This window comes from Terrapene carolina, unplaced genomic scaffold (assembly GCF_002925995.2).
Source record: "Terrapene carolina triunguis isolate 2854851 unplaced genomic scaffold, T_m_triunguis-2.0 Scaffold58, whole genome shotgun sequence".
Lineage (NCBI taxonomy): Eukaryota > Metazoa > Chordata > Testudines > Emydidae > Terrapene > Terrapene triunguis.
In genome coordinates, this window is record NW_020664409.1 from 103,727,186 (window position 1) to 103,750,912 (window position 23,727).

Consider the following 23,727-nt stretch of genomic DNA (forward strand, 5'->3'; position numbering starts at 1 on the left):
TCAGGGTCAGGGTCAGGGTCAGGGTCAGGGTCAGGGTCAGGGTCAGGAGAGTAAATGGAGCTCCAGTCTCGCTGGCTCCCAGACTGTGGCCTTGCTACAGGGGTTGAGTAGGTGCTGGGGCTACGGGGAAGTGGCCCAGGGAAAGCAGGAAGCGGCAGTGAGCGGCTGCCAGCGATAGGGTCTCTGGGTCAGGGCTCAGAGTAGCGGGTGGCCTGCCCCTCTGCCCTGTTTTGCCCCACTGGCCGCTGAGGGAAGTGGCCAGCCAGTGGACTGCAGTTTGCCCCTGAGCAAGGTGCTGCCGTTTGCTGTGGCGAAAGGCCGGGCAAAGGATTGCTGGTTCCCCCAGAATGGGGAGACAACGGAGTTGGGGCACAGCCAGAGGGCCGTGCCCTGAAGAGGAGCCATGGTCTGGGAGTGACGTGGGTCCCCACAGACAGCAGAGATGGTGGAGAAGCAGCGACCGAGAGTGAGACACCACAAGGGTACGTCTATACTTACCCGCTGGTTCGGCGGCAAGCAATCGAACTTCTGGGTTTGATTTATCGTGTCTTGTCTGGATGCGATAAATCAAACCCAGAACTGCTCGCCGTCGACTCTGGTACTCCTGCTCGGCCAGAGGAGTACGCACAGTCGACGGGGGAGCCTGCCTGCCACATCTGGACCGCGGTAAGTTCGAACTAAGGTACGTCGGCTTCAGCTACGTTATTCATGTAGCTGAAGTTGCGTATCTTAGTTCGAATTGGGGGGTTAGTGTAGACCAGCCCCAAGAGGAGGGCGCCCTGCTGATGGACAGAGCTAATTCCCAGAGCAACCAGTAGGAGGAGCCACGGTGGTCAGCACAACCCGTTACAGACAGGTATAAACTTGAGTGTCCCTCCCAGCATAATCTTGATGCTGGGAATCTTGCTACAAGAGTCACTCTGCTGTCAGAATAACCTCCCCAGGGTTTAGCCCAAAAACAGGGAGTGGATTTACACCCAGGCACAGGAATATCTTTTCATAACTCAGCTACTTTTCTATATTCCCTGCCAGGACCAGGAAAATCGTATAGACCCTTTAGAATAAAAGAACGTAAATTAGTGTATACATACACGTTATTTATACATATATACACACACACACAAGCACACTTTTCCCCTGAAAATGAAAAACTGAACATTTAGTGGTATACTAAAAGCCACCTCCCTTGCTATTCTGAAACCAGGATGCTTCACTCCCCTAGTGGACCACACAGCCCCACCCAACATGAATAGCAGGGTTGGTGACCGCTGTGGCTTCATTCCCTAGGTTTCAGTAGCTTTACTATAGGGACAGAGCCTGATTCACAAGCAGTTTAAAAAAAGAACCCCCTAGCTGCAGCTATAAAGGGAGCTGGGTTGAGTACGGGAGGAGGAAAGGGACTGAGTTTTCACTGAATGGGCCTTTTTCTGCCAAACAGACTAAACAACTCGCATCAGGAGACTTTGGAGTTAGCTGGAGGCCTGGAATATGACAAATACATAGTTAGGATATGCCACCTAACCACACTTGGATGATCAGACCGTGGGTTTTTATCTACTGCTTGCTTAGCTACTCTACTTGCTTGATATCACTGTCCTGCCCCATTTCACATGCAGTAACAGAGGCCAGTTCCCCAGGGTTAAGCAAACTGAAGCTGTAATCAGTCAGTATTCTGCCTGCCTGCAATCTACTTGGCATAATTGTCCATACTGCAGCAGCATGTTATTTGCAAGTTCATCATAAGCCAGGCAAAAACCTCACCAAGAGTTTACTGGCATAAACCCTTCGGTCTCCCAAGGATAACCCCTCCTGGGAGTGAAGTGGTGGGGAAAACACACTTCTAGTACGTTTTGGGGGGAGGTGGAGACTCTATTTGGGAAGAACAAGGACACAGAAGATGAAAGGGCCCTCCGTGCCCAATTATAACTGGCACTGCTCCTGCCTGAATTAGCTTAACCTGGTACATGACGTACGACACCGACAGCATGACAGTAGTGGGCCCTTAACCTGGCTGAGCTGGGGTGTTAGGGAAGTGAATGGCAACGCCCGTTAAGGGCTAGACTGAGGCAAACGGTGAAGATGTGTGTATGGGAGAAGGGACAAGGCGCCTTTGCTGCTCTTGCATCCTCACATATACCTAGGTGCCAGGCCCAGGCCTAGTTCTTGGATTCCCCGTAACTCACAGATGAGAAGTCTGGAGTGCAAGCTACAACACGGGGGCTGGGAGGAGGCCAGAGCTCCACCATCTCTCGGCTTTGGCCTCCACCACAGAGGAAGAGAGCAAGCTGTACCCTCCTAAGGGGTGTTGCAGCTTGATGCATTCTCCCTGTGCATCTGGGAGCTCCAGGAGGCATTGGGTGCAAAGCCTCCCAGAGTTCCCCCCGGGGGGCAGGGAGTTGCACCAGACCCAAAAGCAGGCCTGTGCTTTAATGGTGCCCTAGCTGGACTCCTCTGCTGAGTGCAGCACAAAAAAGCTGTCACCTCCACTGGCAGCCCTACTGGTGTCTCAATGGAGAAAACAAAGCATGGAAACTGAACAGCCTGCTGGCAGCAGAAATCACCCCCTCAAATCAGACTTGAGGCCCACGGGCAGGCTGCCCGGGGAAGCTTGCACTTCTGCTGCTACTACACAGCTGCCACAACAGTATGGTCCAGGGACAGGGCCTAGGTTCTTGTCCCAGGTGTGTCACTGGCCTGTTGTGTGATGCTAAGCAAGTCACTTCATCTGAAGCAGTGGGTTTTACCCACAAAAGCTTATGCCCAAATAAATCTGTTAGTCTTTAAGGTGGCAGCAGATTCCTTGTTGTTTTTGTGGCTACCGACTAACATGGCTACCCCCTGATACTTGACTTCATCTTTGAGCGCCACACCCATTTACACAGGTATAAATAAACTATGCACAGCAATGAAGAATCAGGGTGTAATATTTGTCTTGGCCATTTTGATTTAATAACATACCTGTTTTTAGAGGCTTCATGGTATACTCACACCGAGTAGTATCTTACGCCACAAATTAAATTCGTAATAAGGATCTTCTCACCATGAGTACTGATGACAGAATCAGACCCTAAGTCATTCATCCATGCTCCAATAAACCATCCAAATCCCTGCTATTCCTTCAGTAATAGTCTGAATTGAGAGCATTAATAACTTCCACGTTGCCAGAGCAACTGCCATAGAATTTGATTAAGGAAAAGGGTTTTTGTTCCTGGGAGACTAAAAGCTTGTTTTGGAAGCTTCAGCTTGGTGCAAGATTTTATAACCAAGTCATATGTCCATGACATGGCACCAAGGGGGCAGAAAATAGGTGGGGGGGAACTAACAATTTCCATGATCACAGGCCACCTGAACTGGCAAAGAAATATATCTAAAGCCAAATTACTTGAGAGACATAATAAGCTAAAAGACTAGGTTGCAGAATTGAATGTGGTGAAAGGGTACAGTAAGCCAACCATTAATTCCACTTATTTAGGGGTTATAGGTTGCGTTCAGATGTTGCCAGTATGTACCCAAAACAGTATTTTTAACTAAATAATAAGCTACCTAAAGGATTTAAAAAGCGCCGGTATAAAGGAAAACCCCAGGGTGGGACAAGCTACTAATTATAGTTGATAAAGATTTGTGATTTTGAGCAATCCTTGGATTAAGAAGACTCCTATATGCCCATTTACATAATTAAGATTGTGGTGACTGCCAATGTATTAAGCAAACAAAATGTGAAATGGATAGAAATACCTTTAAAATATAATATTAACCTGTGGAACTTACTGCCACAGGGTATTAATGAAGTCATGAGCATACCAAGAGCCAAAGGAGAGTTAGACGTGTATAAATAAGCAAAGCAGCTGCAGTTATACTTGCTATCAGGAAAATGAGCGTGGCCAAAGGACACATTGTTAGAAGATATGCAGTTCTGCAAAGGCAGAGCAATTTTAAATTGGTCCTCATGCAGCTCTGCTAAAGCTCATGAATCCTGACTTGCTGTTCCAATCCAGGAGCCTTTACATAGCTCAGGGGAATCAGCAACTGATGTCACCAAGACTTCCCTAAACATCCTGTGATGATACTAATGCACAACTGGCCCAGTGCATTTTGCAGGAGGCTTTGCCTTTTTTGTGAAGTATTAGACACTCCATCTGCTGGGCTATAGAGCAGTTTGAAGAGTCTCTGAAAAATCTCAGCCCACCCACTAACCTCAGTGCATCATGTTTTACAAGCGTCTTCACAAGAGCCAGTTTTTAGGAGGCTGGCTGGCTGGCTGATAGTATCATGCTGTTTACAGGTAGCTGGAAGCGAGTTAGATTGTGAAGCACTATACAAAGAGGAAAGGCTTCTGATTAGATGCATAACAGGCAGAGAGATTTTGTCACCATTTTGATTGACAAACATTTAATTGCAAACAAAAGCCAACAGCTTGTTGTGACAGCACAAGCAAACAGAGATACTTCCGTTCTAATTACTACTATAAATTATTTGCATGGTTTTGGCAAACTAGAGTCTGGTCCTGGGTTGAGCATGAGTCACTCGTTTTTTACTGTGAGATGGTTGTTACATTGCTGTGCAAATCTGATACTTACAAAAGTAGGCGGATAACAGCACTGGCTAGAACCAGGAATCTTGGATAGGTCTTCACTGTAGCTGGCCCAGGCGCCTACCTCCAACACCTCTTCCACCCACACACATAAACAACTCACCCTAATTAAGTGGTGCTGTCAACTCGGCTAGTTGGCCCAGGTGTGGGTGTGGGTTAGAGCTCAGGGTCCACTTTCAGTTGGTTCGTAACCTGCCCACTCTGCAGTGAGGATGCAAGTTAAATCGCTCCAGTGCTGATAGTCCTCCAATTCCTCCATGTGCCTAGAAGGACAGAGGAGCGCCCCCCAATTCGCTGGGAAAGAATCATAGAGCACCTCGGCGTTGAGAACCACGAGATGTGTCCTCAGAAATCCTAGCATCACACCTGAGGGAGTGCAACACCGGGGAGGACACTTATTCAGGTAGCGTTTTGCGGTGCGGCCACTCCCATCCAGGCAAAGCTATACCAGGTGCTCTGTCAGACCCAGGTGCCAATCACTACTGCAGTGAGTACATACTCCTATTGGGAGATGCTATGCAGGTGTCCCAACAAAGACCCTCATTCCTGACCGGCAACACCTTTCGCTCTGCCATTCCATGCCTTCCTATGAGCAGGCGGCCAGATGTGCAGAATTGTGTCAAAATACACAGTAGCTGTGCTCCACAGACGTTGCTCCACTAGCCATTAGAGCGAGACTGCCAAATTCATTTGCTCTTGTGACCTAAGCCATATGTGTGGCTATGCATGGACAGTGAGGGTGGGGTTTTCCAAAATGGTCTGCGCTGGCCTGACACTGCTCATACCAAAGTCAATAGTAAAACACCCATTCAGTTTAATGGGAGTAGAGCCAGGCTGATGCCAGGGGCTTTTGGAAAAACCTGCATCAAAAGAGCCATTCTACTCTGAAGGGCGAGTCTAGCAGTGTGGTGTTACCCCCTTTTAATTGACTCTTGATAATTTCCTGATCTAATTTAAATAATCGGATACGTTTTTGCTCCTGTTAGTACTGCAGAGTCGCTCCGGGCGCATGAGACGCGTTCTGTTCTTCTCACTCAGCATCCGCAGAATAATTAACCGAGTTCCAGTTGCGATGCCGAATTCTGCCCTCACTCCCTGTGCAATCCCCCTTGAATAAAATGTGTTGTATAGATGTAGTTGAGGGCATATTTGGAAGACAATGAAGGGGTTCTCCAGGCATCATTTTGAAACCTCAGGATTGCACATGTGTAATTGAGGGCGTCGTTTGGCCTGTGGAAAATGTATTAATAGTGATGATTGCACGAGAAAGGAAGAATCCAGCTTGACTTTCCAATCCCAGGTGCAGGTTGATAAATGCCTTAGTGGTACCCAGGACAACTGAGGTAATTATAGGGTTGTCACCCTATAAAAATAAAATTATGAAACAGCTGATACAGGACTCCATTGCCAAAGAATTAACGGAGGGTAATGTAATTAATGCCAGTCAATGTGGGTTTTTGAAAGAATAGATTTGTCAAGCTAACTTGATATCTGTTTTTGATAAGATGAGAAGTTTTATGGATAATGGTAATACACTTCAGTCTTCTGCAAGGCATCTGATGTGGTATCGCGTGGCATTTTATTTATGAAATTAGAATATAACATTTAACGTGGCACACAATTAAATGAATTGAAAATGGGCTAGCTAATAGCTCTCAAAATATAATAAGGAATCATCACTCAGAGTGTGTGTTTCTAAAGGTGTCCCACAAGGATTGGTTCTTGGCCCTATGCTATTCAGAGAAGGCGTGGACACAGAAGTGTTACTGAAATTGATAGTGGAGAGCCAGCAACAGCACACAGCCCAGAGAAACAGCAAGGCCATCAGTAGTAACAGCGACTCCGGAAACTAGTGACACAGCATCAGGTGCAACAAGAACACCTGATTCAGCAGGTGGAGGCACTCTTCCATCCAAAGGGGCATCTAATTCCCCTCCAGACCCTCAGGGGAGGTCATCCCCACCAGGTTGCCCATCAGGCTCATGAAAATGGGCCCAGAGATGACCCAGAAGCCTTCCCAGTAACCTTTGAACAGGTGGCCGCTGTGGCATATTGGCGATAGGAACACTGGGCCACCCTGATAGCCCCATATTTGATGGGCCGACTACCTGGACATCAACCCTGAGATGTTCTGCCAATGGTTCCAAAAAGAGAGATACCTGCCAGAAGCCTGGCACCAGGTGGTGGTGCAATGCCTGAAGGAACAGTCTTGGTGCTGGTTAGACCGAACTACCAGTGGCAGAGGCTATCATGTAAGAGCAGTTCATCTGGGTTCTTCTGGCTGGCTGGAAGGAGTGGGTGAAGTACTGTCAACCCTGTCTGAGGCTATGACCTTGATGGAGAATTAAGTGGCCACCGATAGTCCAGCCTCGCCGACACATAGGATGGGGGCCCCTGGAACCATGGTGCCGACCCCTAGCAAGGTCCATGCTCGGAGGGAGGCTGAACTCTCTCCCCCTCTTCCGGTCTCTCCCATCTAGAGATGGGACCCAGACGTAGAGGTGGAGTGGAGAGGGGACCAGATCGCTGGGGTGGGGTATGCCCCACCAAAAAGCCCTACAGCGCTGGACCATAACCCCAAAAGGGAGCTGCCTTTAGTGTGGACAGGAAGGGCATTTTAGGCAGGAGTTCCCCTTTATGGATTGCAGCTACAAACAGACATGGACGGCAGGCACCAGAGCTCACAGGTGGGGCACGGCCAAGATGCTGCAGCTGGTACAGGTCAATGGAGCTAACGTGACAGGCCTGGTAGACTCTGGGTGTAGTCAAACCACCACACGGGCACGTTTGATATAGTATCCCACCTCCAGTGCATCCACGGGGATGACACACCCTACCCTGCTGCGACAAAAGTGTAGCTGAGGGTAGGAGGCTACGCTGTCTTTCAGAATAGGCCTAGCAGCCATCCTGGCTTACCCAGTAATATTAGTGTGGGACTGGAAATGGTTTGGGGATGTCCTCCGGCAGTAGAGCAGAAACCAACCCAGACCCAAAAATGAGGGGGCTTATGGGCCAAGACACGGTCCTCAACTTCTGGTCGCCAATCGTGGCTTACTTCCTCAGGTGTCTCACAGCTATTGTTTTGCCTGGTTGGTGTCCCTGGCTGGCTGAAGGAGCCTTCCCCTGAGTCTTCCAGGCCCTACTGTCAAGCCACCTCAGACCACTCACTCCACAAAGGCCCCGACTGACAGAAGAAGACCCTCTGGAGTCCACTTAGAGAACTCCAGGGGGAAACCAGGAACTGACCAGTGACTGAGGAACCAAAGCTGGGGTCAGAAGTAGCCCATGTAACAGTTGTAAGGGCATCCACCCCAGGCCACATATTTGAGCTATTATTTACAGGGCCCTGAGTTGAAACCCAGTGGAGCAGGGTGGGCCTGCATTCCCCTTCCCCCAGCCACTGGGTGACATGACCACTAACTCTCACCACTACATCATGCTGCCAGGTTCAGATTTCAACCCCCTGACAGGGCCCACAAGAGGATGGGTGCTATCCAAACATATCGGACGACAGTTCTTACCCTAAGGAGCATTAGGCCAAGAATTTCAAAAATGGGTGCCTGATTTTGTTTCCAAACGTGCTGAATATCCCAGCAAGTCTCATATACCTTTACAATAAGACTGGCAGAATTCTGCCAATTGCTGGAAAATATCAATGTTTATTTTTAAGCATTGTTTTAGATTTGTATTGATTTTTAAATGTTCAGTTGTGGGAAAATTATGGTGGAGGTCAAACAGCCAGTAGAGGTTGAGATTCAAAAAGTTAAAGCTTTATAATCGTTAAAACACAAATTAACATCACATGTAAAAAATACACGTAGTAAATATCCTTAAATCAAACTCTAAGTTCTCAAGCAGCATTTTTCTTACTTTGTCTACCTGAAAATTTCAATTATTATTGATAGAAATATTTGTTCATCGGTTTGTGTGTGTATATGGGCGGAATCGATGTTTACCAACTTTTACTGATAAAAATCCAATCACTCCAAGACTATTTATAATCTAAGAAAGATCTGACTCCAAATATCCAATTCTCCCTCATATACAGTTCTGTTCTTAAAATTTACTGTGTAACATTGGTATTTCATTATCCCACAGGGATCAGGCTTGTGGGATAATGAAATACCAATGTTACACAGTAAATTTTAAGAACAGAACTGTAATTGAGGGAGAATTGGATATTTTATTGTCTTTGCTGAATGAGTAAGAACATAAATGCGTACACATATAATGCAAGTTTTTCCACTAGGACATGTAACGTTAAAACATTGAAAAGAACAAAATATTGTGAGTTTTATATAGGGCGATTGGCAACTTGATGTTAGTTTAAAACCAAAAAAAGCTATTTGTGTTGGCACCAGCATGGATATTTTCATTTTATTTATTTTAGTTGTATCGTGCTAAGGCAACTGAGGTCAAGGGGGAAGATCAGATGGAGTTTCAAGACTCATCAACTCAAAGGCCAGTCTGGATCATCCGAAAGAGCTTGAGGCTCAGTGGGGTGAAGGGCCTGGTCCGAGCCCTCCCCTTGGTGCATCATGGACCTTATTCAACATATCACTTAAGCAAAAAGGGTAAGATTTTCAAAAGCACCGAAATCACCGAGGGTATCTACACACAGTAATTGGATGGCATGACTGCAGTATGTGTAGGCACACCTGAGCAAGCTCACTACAAACATCAGTGGCAGCATAGGATAGCTACCCAAGTACAGTCCCACCCAGGGCTCTTGGTACATCCTTGGATGACTAGCCTGTGCCACTGCCTGGGCCGCTGCTGCGACACTTCTATTTTTATCAAAGTTACCTCCCATATGGCTGCACATGCAGGCCCAATTGCAGTGTAGACGTTCCCTTAGGCACTTTTGGAGCTTTACCCCAAGTTAATGAGACTTAGGCATGTCCATGAACAGAGATGGTCTCTAGTATGTGCTTAAAAGTCAAGAGCGTGTTTAAATGCTTTGCTGAATTGAAGCCCATTTCTGTTATAGTCCAGGCCCCGGAAGTCAATAGGAGTCCTGCTTTTTTACTTCCCTGGGCTTTGAAGCAGAGCCTCATGTGAATCTCAGGCTGCACTTATAAAAAGATAATTAAAGTGAACAGAGCTTCTCCTTTAGATCAAGCGACACAGAGCGGTGGTCTGAGCTGAAGACCCTCCTGAGTTTGATCCCCAGTGCAGAGCAAAGTCTATTTGTGAGCATTGCTTCATTACAGACAAAAAAGGTAAATTGAAAGATAATGGAAAGAAAATGAATTTGAGCCAGTCCCATTGTCCACATACAGGTTCTATTCTATACGCCTCAGCAGCAACGGCAACTCCCAGCAAAGGTGTCTTTCAGCAACGTTGATTAAAACAGCTCTGTCTCCTTCGCTGCTACCCTTAAGTGTACTTCAGCTGCCAGCTCATCGTTAGAGCATTGTGTCTATGCTGTACTGAGTCAACAGCCTGCAGCAGGTGGTAACACCATGCATTTGTTTTCACGAGCCAATTTATCACGATGTTTAGAAGGAAGATGAAGATAAAGGGAGTATAACCCAGTCCTTCCACAGGTGAAGACTTGTCTGCAACATGATTTAGAGATGGTTAAATAGGGGAAGCGTATGCTCAAAACATATTGTACACCTGACAATAGAACTCTAAATGGATATCATTGCCCCTGACTGAAAAGATTATGAACTTGAAAAGCTGGGAGATGAGTGCAGCATAGATACACGCAGAGTGCGTAAGCCTTTGTTATGGAAAAGTACTGTGTAATCACTCAGGCTGATATCCAGAGCTGTCAATGTAAATAAAACTACAGGACTGAGTACCTATGAAAACTAAGTATTGCTTTCTTTACAGAATGACGAGTGTTTTATAGTATAGGGAAGATCTCGTTTGAGTCAACCCTAAGAACCTGATTCTGATCCCACCCCATTTTAAACACCCAGATCCGACTTGCAGAGATTAAAGGGATTTTTCCCAAGGCGACACAGCAAATCAACACTAGAATTTAGGCTGTCCTGGATTCTAGTTCACGGATTAGTCCACTGCACCATGCTGCCTGCATTATCGTATTGAAATTGCTTCCACATAGGCTATGTTGTCACTGCCCGAAAAAGTGTGTTTTCACAGTGAGAGAAAATAGACATTTATCCCACGGTAAAATCCTAGTGGAGACAAAGCTGTTTACTGTGATGTCACTAGGTAAGGTCAAATCCAGGTGGGTTTTATAGTGTTGATCTTGTCTAGCTACATCGCGGTAACATGCGCCTCCACCTTTTCTGCACTAGGGTTTTACATGCATTCACTATCTCATGGCAACCCCCCCCCCCCCCGCCTGTTTGGCCATGAAGACACACCCTTACTCTACATAGTTAAAAATCTCAAAGCATTTCTTAGTGTGTGGATCAAGCCATGGCCTAGCTCACACTAAATCTCAATAATGTTACTCAGGGTGTAAATCAAGGCAAAAAAAGTTTCCACCATATATATGACAGGATCCACGTTTGAAATGCATCCGTCTCTGGAGAGTCTGTACCTGTCTGACGTCGTATAAGAGCACAGTGCAACAGTATAGGACATAAAGTGACAAAGAATGGTGCATCAGGGCAGGTTATCTTGTGGAAAGATCCTCTCGATATTCCTGACCAGCGTCTACCTTTGGGGCCTATGAATCCCACAGTGCCAAGTTCTTTGCACTTTCTGCAGAACCCATATCTATTCTCCTTCATCTTCTGTAAGGGTATCAATAGGGCATTAATATAATGGAGATGGTTACAGTTCCTCATTTGCATTTCAAAGCAATCAATTAATGATCTGTCAAAATAAAGTCTGTCTAGATGTTCAACATCTTTCCAATACTTTTGCTCTCAATTCCAGACAGATCACTAGTTGGAAAAGAAGAGAATTTGGCCTTTGGGTGTAACTCGTAAAATCCCTGGTGAGATTGAAACACTAACCCTACAATTTACTAACAAAAGTAACCCATCCTTATAAATCAAGCTGCGCTCTACACTGAGGGAGGAATATTCTTAGCAGACCAGTGCAATGGGATGTACTTTAATTATGAGGTCTGTACAGTACATTTGAGAACAAAGTAAGGTCTGAATGCATCTACAGAAAAGCTGTTTAATATCTTTACAGACTTGCCACAGGGTGAAATGTCTTCTTGTGAAGTAGGAAATGGCCTATCTGTGCCTACCTCAGGGCAGACTGTCAGAAAACAGGGCAGACACCCCAAACTAGTGGTATGTTGTATAGATTTCACCAAGCCAGTGATAAATCTGACTTCCTGGATCACTATAACAGTCTCACTCTCCAGTCTATCTTGCCACCTAGACAAACTGAACTTTGTGATAAAATGGTTATTTATACCAAAAATCACATCACATTTATGTTGCTTCCAGTCCCAAGAGACCAGTCACTTTCCCCAGATCAAGTGGTACTCTAGATCTTACACCAAAAACACTGGTAGCCAATTCTATAGTAAACTAACTAAAGGTTTATTAGCTAAGAAAAGGAAATTAGAGTTATTGAAAGGTTAAAGCAGGTAAAATATATGCACAGGTGAGTCACCGTTTGTAATTCCAAATGGTGGCAGTGATGTAATAAACTGCCAGTTTCCCCAAAAGTCTTGTCAGGGTACCCAGATTGTCTCTGGGGATCTCCACTTTGCATCTGGTACCCTTCCCTGTAAGAGTCCAAACAGTCCAGAGATCCAAGATCTTTCTTTGAATCCATACTTATAGCTTCTTCTCACAGAAAAGAAACTGACAGGGTCCCTACCCACATGGGCTTTTCCTTTAATCATGGAGAGTGAGGAATGCATTTTGAATCTTTGACCTCCGCTCATCACACACAATGACCACTTGCTTCAAAATTAGCACTTTTCTGTTAAAGTTCTTCATTTGCATTCCACAAGGCGTCTTTCTCATTTAATGAGTTATTTAGTTACAGGGGTAACACAATGTAAATGTTTGCTACTACATCATAACGGGATACAGATAGATGAAAACAATGCAAGTAACATCCCACTAGTTTTCATGAATTTAAACACCAAATACACTCTTATACATTCCACAGTTACTTTGATCTATACTTATACACAAGTGAATTGGCCCGGGGCTCTGGCATGAGCTGGCACCTGGTCAGCCAGCGTCACACCTAGATTTCTGTATCACTGAATTTTAGTACCTGGTCAAAAATGAGATGCTATTGGTGAAAGTCAAACTCAAACAACATAATGACTCTTGGATGAAATTCTCCTCTGGGCAGAGGGCCAATTTAAGGCTTATGCACCACCTAAGTCCCATCCAAGGTGTCAAAAACAGTTTAAAAAGGACTTAGGTCTTAAAAACTGAGGTTGACATCACTTTGGCGCTCAGGGGTGTGAAATATCCACACCCCTGTCTGATGCAGCTATGCCAACATAACCCCCAGCATATAGACAGCTACATCAACGGAAGAATGCTTCCATCAACCCAGCAATTGTTGCGCGGGGAAGTGGTATTCCTACAGCAAAGGAAAAACTCCTTTAGTCACTACAGTCTGCGTCTACACTGCAGGATTATAGTGGCATATTTACAGTAGCATCCAAAGTATAGATGTGGCCTCAGGAAGGGCATAGACCTAACACGGGCCCTGGACACAGGGGAGAACTTCATCCTCTTCTGAATAAAACATAAAAATGGTAGCAAGGTTTGCATCCACACAGCACAACAATAAACGGTTTTGAAGCAAGCTTGTTTCCGAACCATGTTCCGGTCCTAGCAGGCTGGCAGTCTTGAATATCATATCGATATAATAGCATTTTCTCTCCCTACAGGAGCCATACAAACAGGGCAGAGGTACTAACCCAGTTTGGAGAGTGGTTCCATTTACTTGGTTAAATTGTGTTTATGAAACTATTTTCAAAACCAGGACTGTTTCAGCTGATGGGGACAAGCTTTAAGAGACCCTGCAGAGACAACTGTTAACACCATGGCAAGGGTCATGACTTGCCAGTTTAAAGCCTCTGCCGCGGAATAAGGTGGACTAGATGGCTTGTTGGATTAATATGCTAACACCTCGCCTTTAAAGGCCTAGACTTAAATGCTGTTTTTAGGGCTAGCATCGGTATCAGCAGGCAGGCAGAACATGTGGTCAGATTATTAGGGACAGTAATGTGTGTAGTCACTGTTCATTGTAGGCTTGCTCTAAAGAGATTACTGTTGACTTCAATCCAAGCCCTGCGGGAATAGGCACTCAGGTACACAGATGATGGGCATGGTATAAGAACATAAAATGAAAGACTGGCCTCAGTGCCATTTCCCAGCTAGCGTAGGATGACAAGTCCTAGATCCAGCCTTAATTGAGACTTCAAGGTCTCAGCATCATCCTTGCTGGATGCTGGTTGGAATCCTAAAGGCACCAATCATCTGCCAGTCTGTACTAGGGAGAGGCCAACACTATGTAGCAGTACAAGCAGTTCGTGACTGAGGTGCATTGGCAAAGCGTACACCACCAGACATTATAAGCCCGGTTCTTAGATGATACCGAAACTGAGGAATTTGCTATCTCAAGAGGTACTGTTTTAATTGATGCTGCTGAAATTCAAGATAATAATTGACCTCTACTGCAACACCAATGTTCTCTCAGGATAAAAAGGCAATTGGATACTTAAACATAGTCAGCCTCTTGCATATTTAATAGGATTCAACTGGTCACCAGATTCTGAAAGATAATTTTCCCTAGTACATATTGGCAGGGACCATGGGAGGGTTTATTTCCCCCCAAAGCACCGAGGAAGAGTGATCGGTCAGGAGTGAGTGAGGATCTTGAGCCTTCCCTTATTCAGTTCTCATGCACCACTTCGCTGTTCTTTTATTTGAATGGAGAGTGTGGAATGGGGGGGGGTAGGAGGGGTGACTACTTTTTCCTTTTTGCTTCTTCCAGGAGAAGCTGCCATGCTCCATATCTGCTATAAGGAAACTGAACCAGTTTACAACACTTATTTTTGTAGTTTAAATCTTTATTCAACTTCTCAGTGAGGAGACAGACAGGTCTTTTAGGGTATGTCCACACTGCAATTAAACACCTGCAGTTGGCCCAGGTCAGCTGACTCAGGCTTGCGGGGGCTCGGGCTACGGGGCTGATTAATTGCAGTGTAGATGTTTGGGCTCGGGCTGGAGCCTGGGCTCTGGGACCTCTTACACAGCAATTTTTAGCCCCACAGCTTGAGCCCAAGTCAGCTGACGTAGGCCAGCTGCAAATGTCTTTTATTCCCATGTAGATGTACCCTTAGTGCACCATGAAGGGCTCCCTACAGACTAGCTGCACTTCCAGGTCCCCCTCTCCCAAATACCATCATGGGCCTAGCAGCAGACTCCACCAACCCCATCAGTGGGATGGGGGTCAAATCCCAACAACGCGTTCCAGAGCTGTCGTCTTGTCTCCTGTGTGGAAGTACGTCCCTGACCCAAGGGCAACTGGAGGAAGACGTAGGCTTTCATCTGCGCCTGAGTGCCTCATGTAACCATTTATACCTTCTGGCCACAAGCTGGGAATGGGCGACAGGGGATGGATCACTTGATGATTACCTGTTCTGTTCATTCCCTCTGGTGCACTTGGCACTGGCAGCTGTCAGAAGACAGGATACTGGGCTAGATGGACCCTTGGTCTGACCCAGTAGGGCCATTCTTATGTTATGTACCTGTGCATAGTGGGTGTAGGACGATGCCATTTGGATTTGCCCTGGTCTAAGTCACTATGCAAGGGGGCAAGGCAAAAAAAAAAAGAAGCAGGCCCAGAGTGTTAAAAACGGGGTGGGTTCCTTTCTGCGTGGAGCCAGTTGCTCACTTGGAAGCCAGGAGAGGAAGCGCTAGATACACAAGATCTGCCCTATACATATTGTTTTGGTATTTCAAGGCTCTTCAGCTGCCTGAAGGGAACATGGTGAGATTCTCTGTTAAGCTATTTTGTTTGCACCAGAAAAGCCTATAAATAAACCTCAAACCCCAGAGAGTTTTTTCTGTGCTTCACTTGCATTCCTGCTGAGTGTTAGCCAGCTGCTCAGAGCCTCATCCTGCCACATGTATATTGCAGACTGTTCCTCATCTGTCCTTCACCAAGTAAACACCAAAAAAGATAATATCACCCAGAGGATAAGTGGCCTTTCTTTAAGGCCTGATCTAAAGCCCATTGGAGTCAATGAAAAGACTCCCATTGATTTTAGTGAGTTTTGCATCAGGCCCCTACAGCCTAAATTTTCAGCCGAGTGGAGCACCCACAGCTCCAATAAAATCAAGGAAAGCGGCAGGTGCGCACCGCTTTTGAAAAACAAGCCACTAATGACTTCCAGCGCATGACAATATGTTCCAGCTTTGTCGGGTTCTATTTCTCGGTTTCTCTTTTTCAATCTTCCGCAGTTTAGAAATGGCTCCCATATTCACCATATATTTCCCCCTTCTTTTCTCTAAGCTGCACGTTGCTTGTTCATAGGATGTCATTTCTCCTGCATCTGAGACTCATCCATTTTCTGATGATCTCAAATGTTGCTTTCCAGTGTCTAGGACTTATTTTTTCTGCCTTTTCTTGTAATTTAGACATTGTTTAGTGTGGTTTCTCACATGAGCTGTGAGACAGAAATCGCAGACTAGAAGGAGATGCACCATGGTGCCGGTGAGAAGAACATGAGCTTGCTGAAGCAGTACTGAGAGTGAAGAGGTGTAATAGCTGAGGGCTTTGGTTTTGGGGTTTTTTTTTTTTAATCCTTTGTGCAATTTGTCAGTGTTTTATGTTGCTGTTATTTGTATGTGACTATTTTAAAATAAATAAGGGTACTAAACCAATAGAAGGGCAAGGAGAATGCAAGAGATTTAATCACTCATTTTCTATAGGTTGAAACGCTGCCTTTAAAGTGTCCCTTGTAAAGATCCCAGAAATCTGGCCAGAGCTCAAACTTTATTCTGCCCTCAGTTACACCACTAACATGTTCCATGGAGACGCTTCCATATCTATGCTATGTAAACAACATTAGAATCAAACCCTCTATTCCTTGAACACCAAGGAAGAGAAATGGGGCTCACAGCAGTCGGATCCTGACTGCCCCAAGACTTCAGAAGGATCACAGCTGACCATTTCATTGCAGTGTGAGTAGCTTCCCAGGGAAAGGGAAAATCACCTTCCAATGTTGAGGTTTTCCAGCAGAGCAAGCATTAGCCCGGAGAAGAGAATTTGCCCTGTTGCAAAATCCACAACAGACTGCTTGGAGGAAACGAAGGAGCATCCGTAACTATGCTGCACACCAGGATACAACTTGCTGCCCCTCTATTGCTGGCTCAGCCACGCTGTTTCCAGTCAGACACAGCCAAGCATCTGAGAGCAGGAGAGATGAGAGCCACTGAGGTTGTGCTACTGCCCTTTACATCATAGCGAGCAGCAGTTAACCGAGCAATAAACATGCCTATTTCAAAGGTACAGCTATTTGAGGAAAATGGGAGTGAACTGTGGACTGGTCCGCATGCCCCCAGAGAGGCAAAGAACTTTTGAAAGGCAAGAAAGTTCTCCTGAGGCCTAGGAGTGGTTCTTAAAGTGGAAGGCCTTGACCAACCCTCTGCGCCCTTGGCTGTAACTAGTGCTGGCTACTTTAGGAAAGAAGCCCCAACGGTCTGGGTATTTCCATGGTCCACCCCCTGCAGTCCTAAATCTCAATTGAGAGCATTTCCCAACCTTAGTCAGCCTCTGTCCTTGGGCAACCCCGACAGACCCAGGTTGTTGGCAGGCGGGATCAAACCTGGGACCTCTGGAGCTAAATGCATGAGCCTTTACTGCAAGAGCTAAAAGTCACATGACACTTAACTAAGGCTGTAGAGCAGACACAATCTCTCTCCAAGTGGTCTCGGTGCCACTAGATGGGACAGAACACCACACCCAGGAGGTGTGTGGATTACACCTGCAGTTTTTCTAATGGGAGCTACATTCTCCCTCTGAAAAGCATTCCACTCACCCTACCACTCACCTATCAAAGATATATTGGCACCATATTGCCATTATAGTCTCCATATTTGCCTGCTCTTGTCGCTAAATCATACACATGTAAACGCTATCTTGAAAGGGTGAAGACCCATGGAACATCCCTGGAATCTGTACAGCAATACGTCTCCTCCTGCCATCGGCAAAGCTGTCGCCCAAGTTGGTCAGCTAACTCTAGTCCAGAATGTAAATGGAATAGTTTGGTAAAAATATCAGCCACTGACCCAGGGTCTGCTGAGCGCATGTATTATTTTCAAGTGTGCAATGTTTATTTCCATAGTATCAGATCAAGCCTAAAGTATTATTAATGCACTCGGTGACTCACTCGCAATGATAAATCATAGTCTGATATAGCAAGGAATAATGAAAGTTCAAAACGGAAATCCAGTGCGCCCAGAGACAAGTGACAAGTTATTCTGGAGCAGCTGCTGCCACAAACCTCAGGATCTGCACCACTGCGCTGATCCTCACATTTATATAGTATGCTAAGAGTTAGGGCTGGAAGAGAAAAATCTTTGTTGGCCAGTAGAGTGCAGAAATTACAGCTCCACCATTCCCTTTCATTCCAAGCATGTGTCCTGTCCCTACACCCTCCCCCTGTAAACACCAGTTCTCCCCTACATTATTCACCCTAAGAAAGCTACCTGATCTCTGTCTTGCTGCCTCCTTTGGTGATACCTCCATAGCCTCTCTCGCTAGTTTTCTCAATCTCAAATTGCTCTGCCCATTGGGAGATTTATTTGGGGTTTAGCTCTAATCTGACCCTAAATATTTCATTCATTAAATAATATAGCAAGATCAGTTCAGCCATAGCAAGAGGCAATACATCATCGTGGCAAGCCGAGTTGGTTTGCATAGACCTGTGTTTGCTGAAACTTTGCTGCATTATTCAGCCATTGCTTCTTTCACCCTGACTGCCCTTCCCCCAGCCCAATCAGTAGTCACTGTCCTATCCCACACTCCTGAAGTCTTAATTTCACTTCGTCATTTGATGTCTTTAGCAGATCTGATTGTCCAACCGGTGTCCTGCCCTGACAGTTGCATGGTTCCCATTAGCTCCTAGTTTTAACAATGTCCCCCCTTCGACCCTCCTAACTGTCATTACCAGCAGTCTGGATCCCATTGGTCTAATGTAGAAAGCAACCCACTAATTTAGTAATCTATCCCTTCCCCAAGAAGTTCCCTATGTTTAATAACCCTAAACCCCTGCTCTTCATCCACACTTCAGGATGCGTCCTTTCTCCCCATCCAAGTCATTCCTGCAGATGAAAGCAGATAGTTCTGAGCAGTGTCAGTCCCAGCCCTCAGGATGAAAAGCTATAGGCCTTTCATAATTCCCTGGGCTTTAATTAAGCAGGTGTTACATACATGTACTGTGGGCCTAGTCTGCGATCAGAATGCCATAAGAAGATAACATTCCACCTGGTAAAATGGGCAAATGACTCCTTGATAAGCGGAGAGAGACCCAAATGGTAATATGTTCTGCAAGTACTAGTTTTAAGAAACTTTTCTACTGGAATTGGCACATATTTCAATGCAACATCAAGCCACTCTGGGTACATCAAAATGTATAGCTGCAGCATGTTCTCTGGGCATATCCAGTGTTACATACAGCATGGCAGAGGATAATTGTTCCCATCTCTCTGGAACCCTAGAGGCATAAGACCGTCAGAGATTTATTTTAGTGTAAGGAGAACAAACATCTTTGATCCACACTACATCTAGCAGACATCCAGCATGATTCCATTCTATGGTGTGATTAGTGCCTGTGCACGTGAACGTTTATAAATTGAAGTCAAATAATGAATCAATGTCACAACACATTATGCCATGTTTGATTCAGTCCACAACAATGCTGGGTTATCAGCACACAATGACACAACGTCATGGGGAGAAGGGACATCACCATCCATCATGTCACAGTGCCACACAGAGACTGCAAACTCAGACCACACAATGCAGGGCAGTCTCATGAGTTTCATTTCTAGGACACATAGCAACCTTAAATACCTTGAACACAAAGCCAACCGGGTGTATGTGGACCCAGTAGCTGGGAGCCCCTACGTGTGGGCCACGGATGGGTGGTGCCTGCTTTTCCAGCTAAAGAGCTGGGATACCAGTCATAGCAGAGCATATCAGGCACAGCAATGCCTCCGTTGGGCACCCCACACAAAGTGTTTACTCAGGTTAAATCTCATTTGGCTTCAGAATGGTTATTTCCAGTGCTGCTGCCTAGTGATGGATTAACCCTACTCCACTCTACTGTCTAATGACCGCACAGTAAGGAACCAGACCCCACCCCATACATAGGCTGCATAGGATGCTGCAACCAAATTCAGATGAGATAAAACTTCAATTCTACGTAAGAATACATTGGATACAGAGTGTAAGAAATCAAATCGTTTCCAGTGGGCCACTACATAATGCACAAATGAGTCAAATCAAAACAAAAATAGAATCTAGATAGAGACTGACTTTTATATATAATTTCCATTTCCAGAAAAAAAATTATATATATATAAATAAATTCCTCTCCGATTTGATCCCACTGGAAGTTGACCCTTCTTTAATGTTGCTTTGGCCCATACAACCCAGAAGTAAATAGACCATGGTTGCCACCAGCAGTAAAGTGGCTTCTTAAAAAGTGGAAAATTCAGGACACTATTGGATGGATGGATCAATGAATATGGAGGGAGAGAAAGAGAACAGGACCCAGAGTTACAAACAAACGAGAATGAAGGAGCATCTGTATAGGACTTTCACAGCCACGCAAGGATTACTCTATTACAATTCTCTTTTTGTTACAGTAATAATGTCTTTACTTACTTTCACAGAGCCGTCGTCTCAGTTTCCCTCGTATTTTATCAATGGCATTGTAATCAGAGACGTGGAACACATGAGCAGATTTAGGCTCGGAAGCAATTTCATCCAATTCCTCCTTTAAGGCCTCACCAACTCCCACAGCAAAGATCCTTATTCCAGCCTTACGCGCCGCAGTGGCTGCATCCATGACATAATCCTGGCTCCTTCCATCAGTCAAAAGGATAGCCACTTTCTTAATGGGTGGGTCACTAGGCCTCCCACCAGCCTCTTTGGAAAAGCTATAGGTATTGATATACCGGAGGGCATCCCCGGTATTTGTGTTACCCCCATAATACTTAATGTTCCTTGCAGCTTTTTTGATTTCCTCACGAGTTTGGTACCTTCCCAAGTCAAACTCTGTGGTTGGCCTGTCACTGTAACGTACCACTCCTACACGGGTCTTGTCCGGTCCGATCTCAAAGGTCTCCACCAGATTAGACACCCACTGGCGGACCTTCTCAAAATCTTCTTTACCCACGCTGGAAGAGGTATCCAAGATGAAGACAAGATCATAGTGGACATTCTTGCAACCTGTAGGCGCAATGGAAGATACTGCTAAGAGAAGCTGGAAGAGGAGCATCACACATCCCTCAACCTCTCTAGTCATATCTATTCAGTGTACTGACTCAGTGCTGGAGGCATCTCTCTCTTTGTCCCAGAGAGGGAGCACAAGTTTTCAGTCTTTCTTCCCTGTGATTTCCCCCTCATCAACATTGGGAGATCTATAGTAGATCTGGACACCTCTGTTACTTTGAATTCAAATCCTCTCCTTTCCTGTTCTGCTTGCTCTGTCTCCACACAATCCTTTTGCCTACACTGTCTGCATGTATATGAGGCTGCTCTTCTCTTTTAAAAACATCAGCAATCCCTTTTCCATTCCCACTTCCAATGCAGCGCATTGAAAATATATTGTCGGCTCAAGAGATCTGTGTTGACCATGCCGGTGCCAACCTTGACCTTGAATAGTGAAGCTTCCATGTTCCCTCTCAAATGATAGTGTTAATTTATTTATGCTTAGCTACAAGCAACTATTTTCCTCTCCACAATGTCTCGGGGAGACAAGTTTATAACAAGATTATTTTTATTCTTAGTCTGTTTGCCAGTGTATGTTGACTAAGGGACGATTCCTTGAATAGTAGCATGGCTTCCTTGACAACAAAGTACAGTTCCTTTGCAAAGGAAGTGTTTCCCTACCCCCACAACCAGCCTTTTGTCTTCAGTTGAAATATTCATAATCTGAAGTCTGTGTAATCCAAAAGGACAACACATTTTAATTGCCATTTTCTTGCACCGGGAAGCCAGACTGGTAGTATATTTCGCAGCCACCTTCAAGGAGAGCCTATCACTTTTTCCTGCTTTGCCTGAGCATTTGCAAGCCAATATGCTACATAACCACAAAAAGGCCAGTGGGTGGGGGAGGACAGACGACACAAGGTATAATCAGAATGTGCCACTCGGTGGGAACTGTCCCTATCAGTGATGAATGTATGTGTGAGTTCATAAAGGGCTAAGTCATCCTTCGAGATGAAAGCTGCTATACAAATGTCATTTATTTTAATGTAATGGGAAGGTCATAGCCCCAGATCCTCCAGGGAGGTGCAAGTGCCGCCCTGCTGCCAAAATGGGCCCATAGCGCCAGAATAACCTGCCATGGGAAGAACACCTCAGAATAGAGGCATGTAGGGGCTGAAGAGCTGGCGTGGTAGCTCCGATGCCACCTCTCCCCCTGCTGCAGAGTCAGAGCTAAGGGGCCAGGGTTTTCCTATATCCTGCTGATCCACAGATGCTGCTGTAACAGCCTCCTTCAGACCAACTGACACTGTAGTCTAGCCCTGAACCCAGCTACTGTACACAGCAGACCCAACCAGGTGCCTGCTAGAAAACCATCCCATAACCCTTGTGATGAATGAAGGGGGGAAGGTAGCTCCCTTTTATGGACACCCAGCCAGCCAGTAGCTATAGAATCCCTCTTAGTAGCTGTTCTCTACTTGCTCTACCTGTAAAGGCTTAAAAAGTCTCACTGCTATGCATAGGCAAAAGGAAGGGAGTGGGCACCTGGCCAAAAGAGCCAATCGGAAGGCTAGAACTTCTTAAAATTGAAAAATGATTCCCCTTTTGTTGGTCTGTTGTTGTTCTCCTGGGGAAAGGCAGACAGGTCAGAACTATGCTGTAAGAAGCTTGGGCCAAGTATGAAAAAAAATCATCAGTATCATACCTAGAAACTACTCATTTAAAACCCCAGATATGCAAGTAGACCAGGAAATGTCCCGGAAGATGTGATTAGGTTTATCCCTTTTATTTCTTTATGGCTTGTGGATTCCTCTGTGCTAACCCTGCTGCTTTTGTTTTGCATGTAACCTTTAAGCTGGACCTCAAGAATGTTATTCTTGGTGCTTAATCCTTGTAGTTACTCTTAAAATCTAGCAGTAGCCTGAGTTCCCAGATGCATTTTCTTTTTTTCTTTTTTTAATTATTAAAATTTATCTTTTTTAAAGAACAGAATTGGATTTTTGTGTCTTAAGAGGTTTGTGCACATGTTGTTTAATTAGCTGGTGGCAACAGCTAATTTCCTTTTTCCCCCCCCTCAGCTCTTCCCCGGAGGGGTTGTGTGAAAGGGCTTGAGGGTACCCCACAGGAAGGAATTCCCAAGTGCGGCCAGTCATCTTCAGGGGTCATCTGGGCAACACGCTCTGTGCTCCTGCATTGGTGGTGGGAGTCATGGAGGAGTGCAGATCTGCTAAGGGGGGGGGAAAGATATGCCACTCAGCTGTCCCAAAGAAGCCAACTCTACTGGGAGGTTGCCCAGACACATGAAGATGACTTGTGGTAGGATCCTATTGCAGGGCTAGAAGGGCAGTGTTTGGAGGGGAAGAAGATAGCTCCCAGGATTGTACGATAGAGGGTAGAGTGTTTACACAGGTCACAGGATCCCATATTTCCTGTGCTTATCTGAACAAGCCCTTGTGAGGGTCACCGATCACTAGTGTTAACCCCTTTGCAGATGAACGCCTCTGAACCTATTCTTCTGCTGTTGACCATGAACATTTTATGGAACATCATCTCTGTACAGCACCATGCACATTCCTGGAGCCATATGAACGACCACCCTGCTAACGGTGTCCAGCTGATAGACTTCACCTGTTGAATGGCTGGGTGTATCTGGGCATGCCTGGAACACCGAACAGCCAATAATCAATCAATCGTTATGTGAGCGGACAAACATAATATACCTCTCACAAAATGAGTTGAGGGTGCATTCTGGCTGGAACATGTGGGTTCTA

At 45.5% G+C, this 23,727-nt stretch overlaps 1 protein-coding gene across 1 annotated transcript in view; it reads right to left on the reverse strand.

Moving 5' to 3' along the window:
- COL22A1 (collagen type XXII alpha 1 chain) overlaps window positions 1–23,727 on the reverse strand; it is a 304,788-nt gene that overhangs the window by 246,907 nt on the left and 34,154 nt on the right. The window contains exon 3 of the mRNA XM_029913401.1: window positions 20,411–20,977. Coding sequence (XP_029769261.1) covers window positions 20,411–20,977 — 567 coding nt within the window. The remainder of the gene's footprint in view (window positions 1–20,410; window positions 20,978–23,727) is intronic.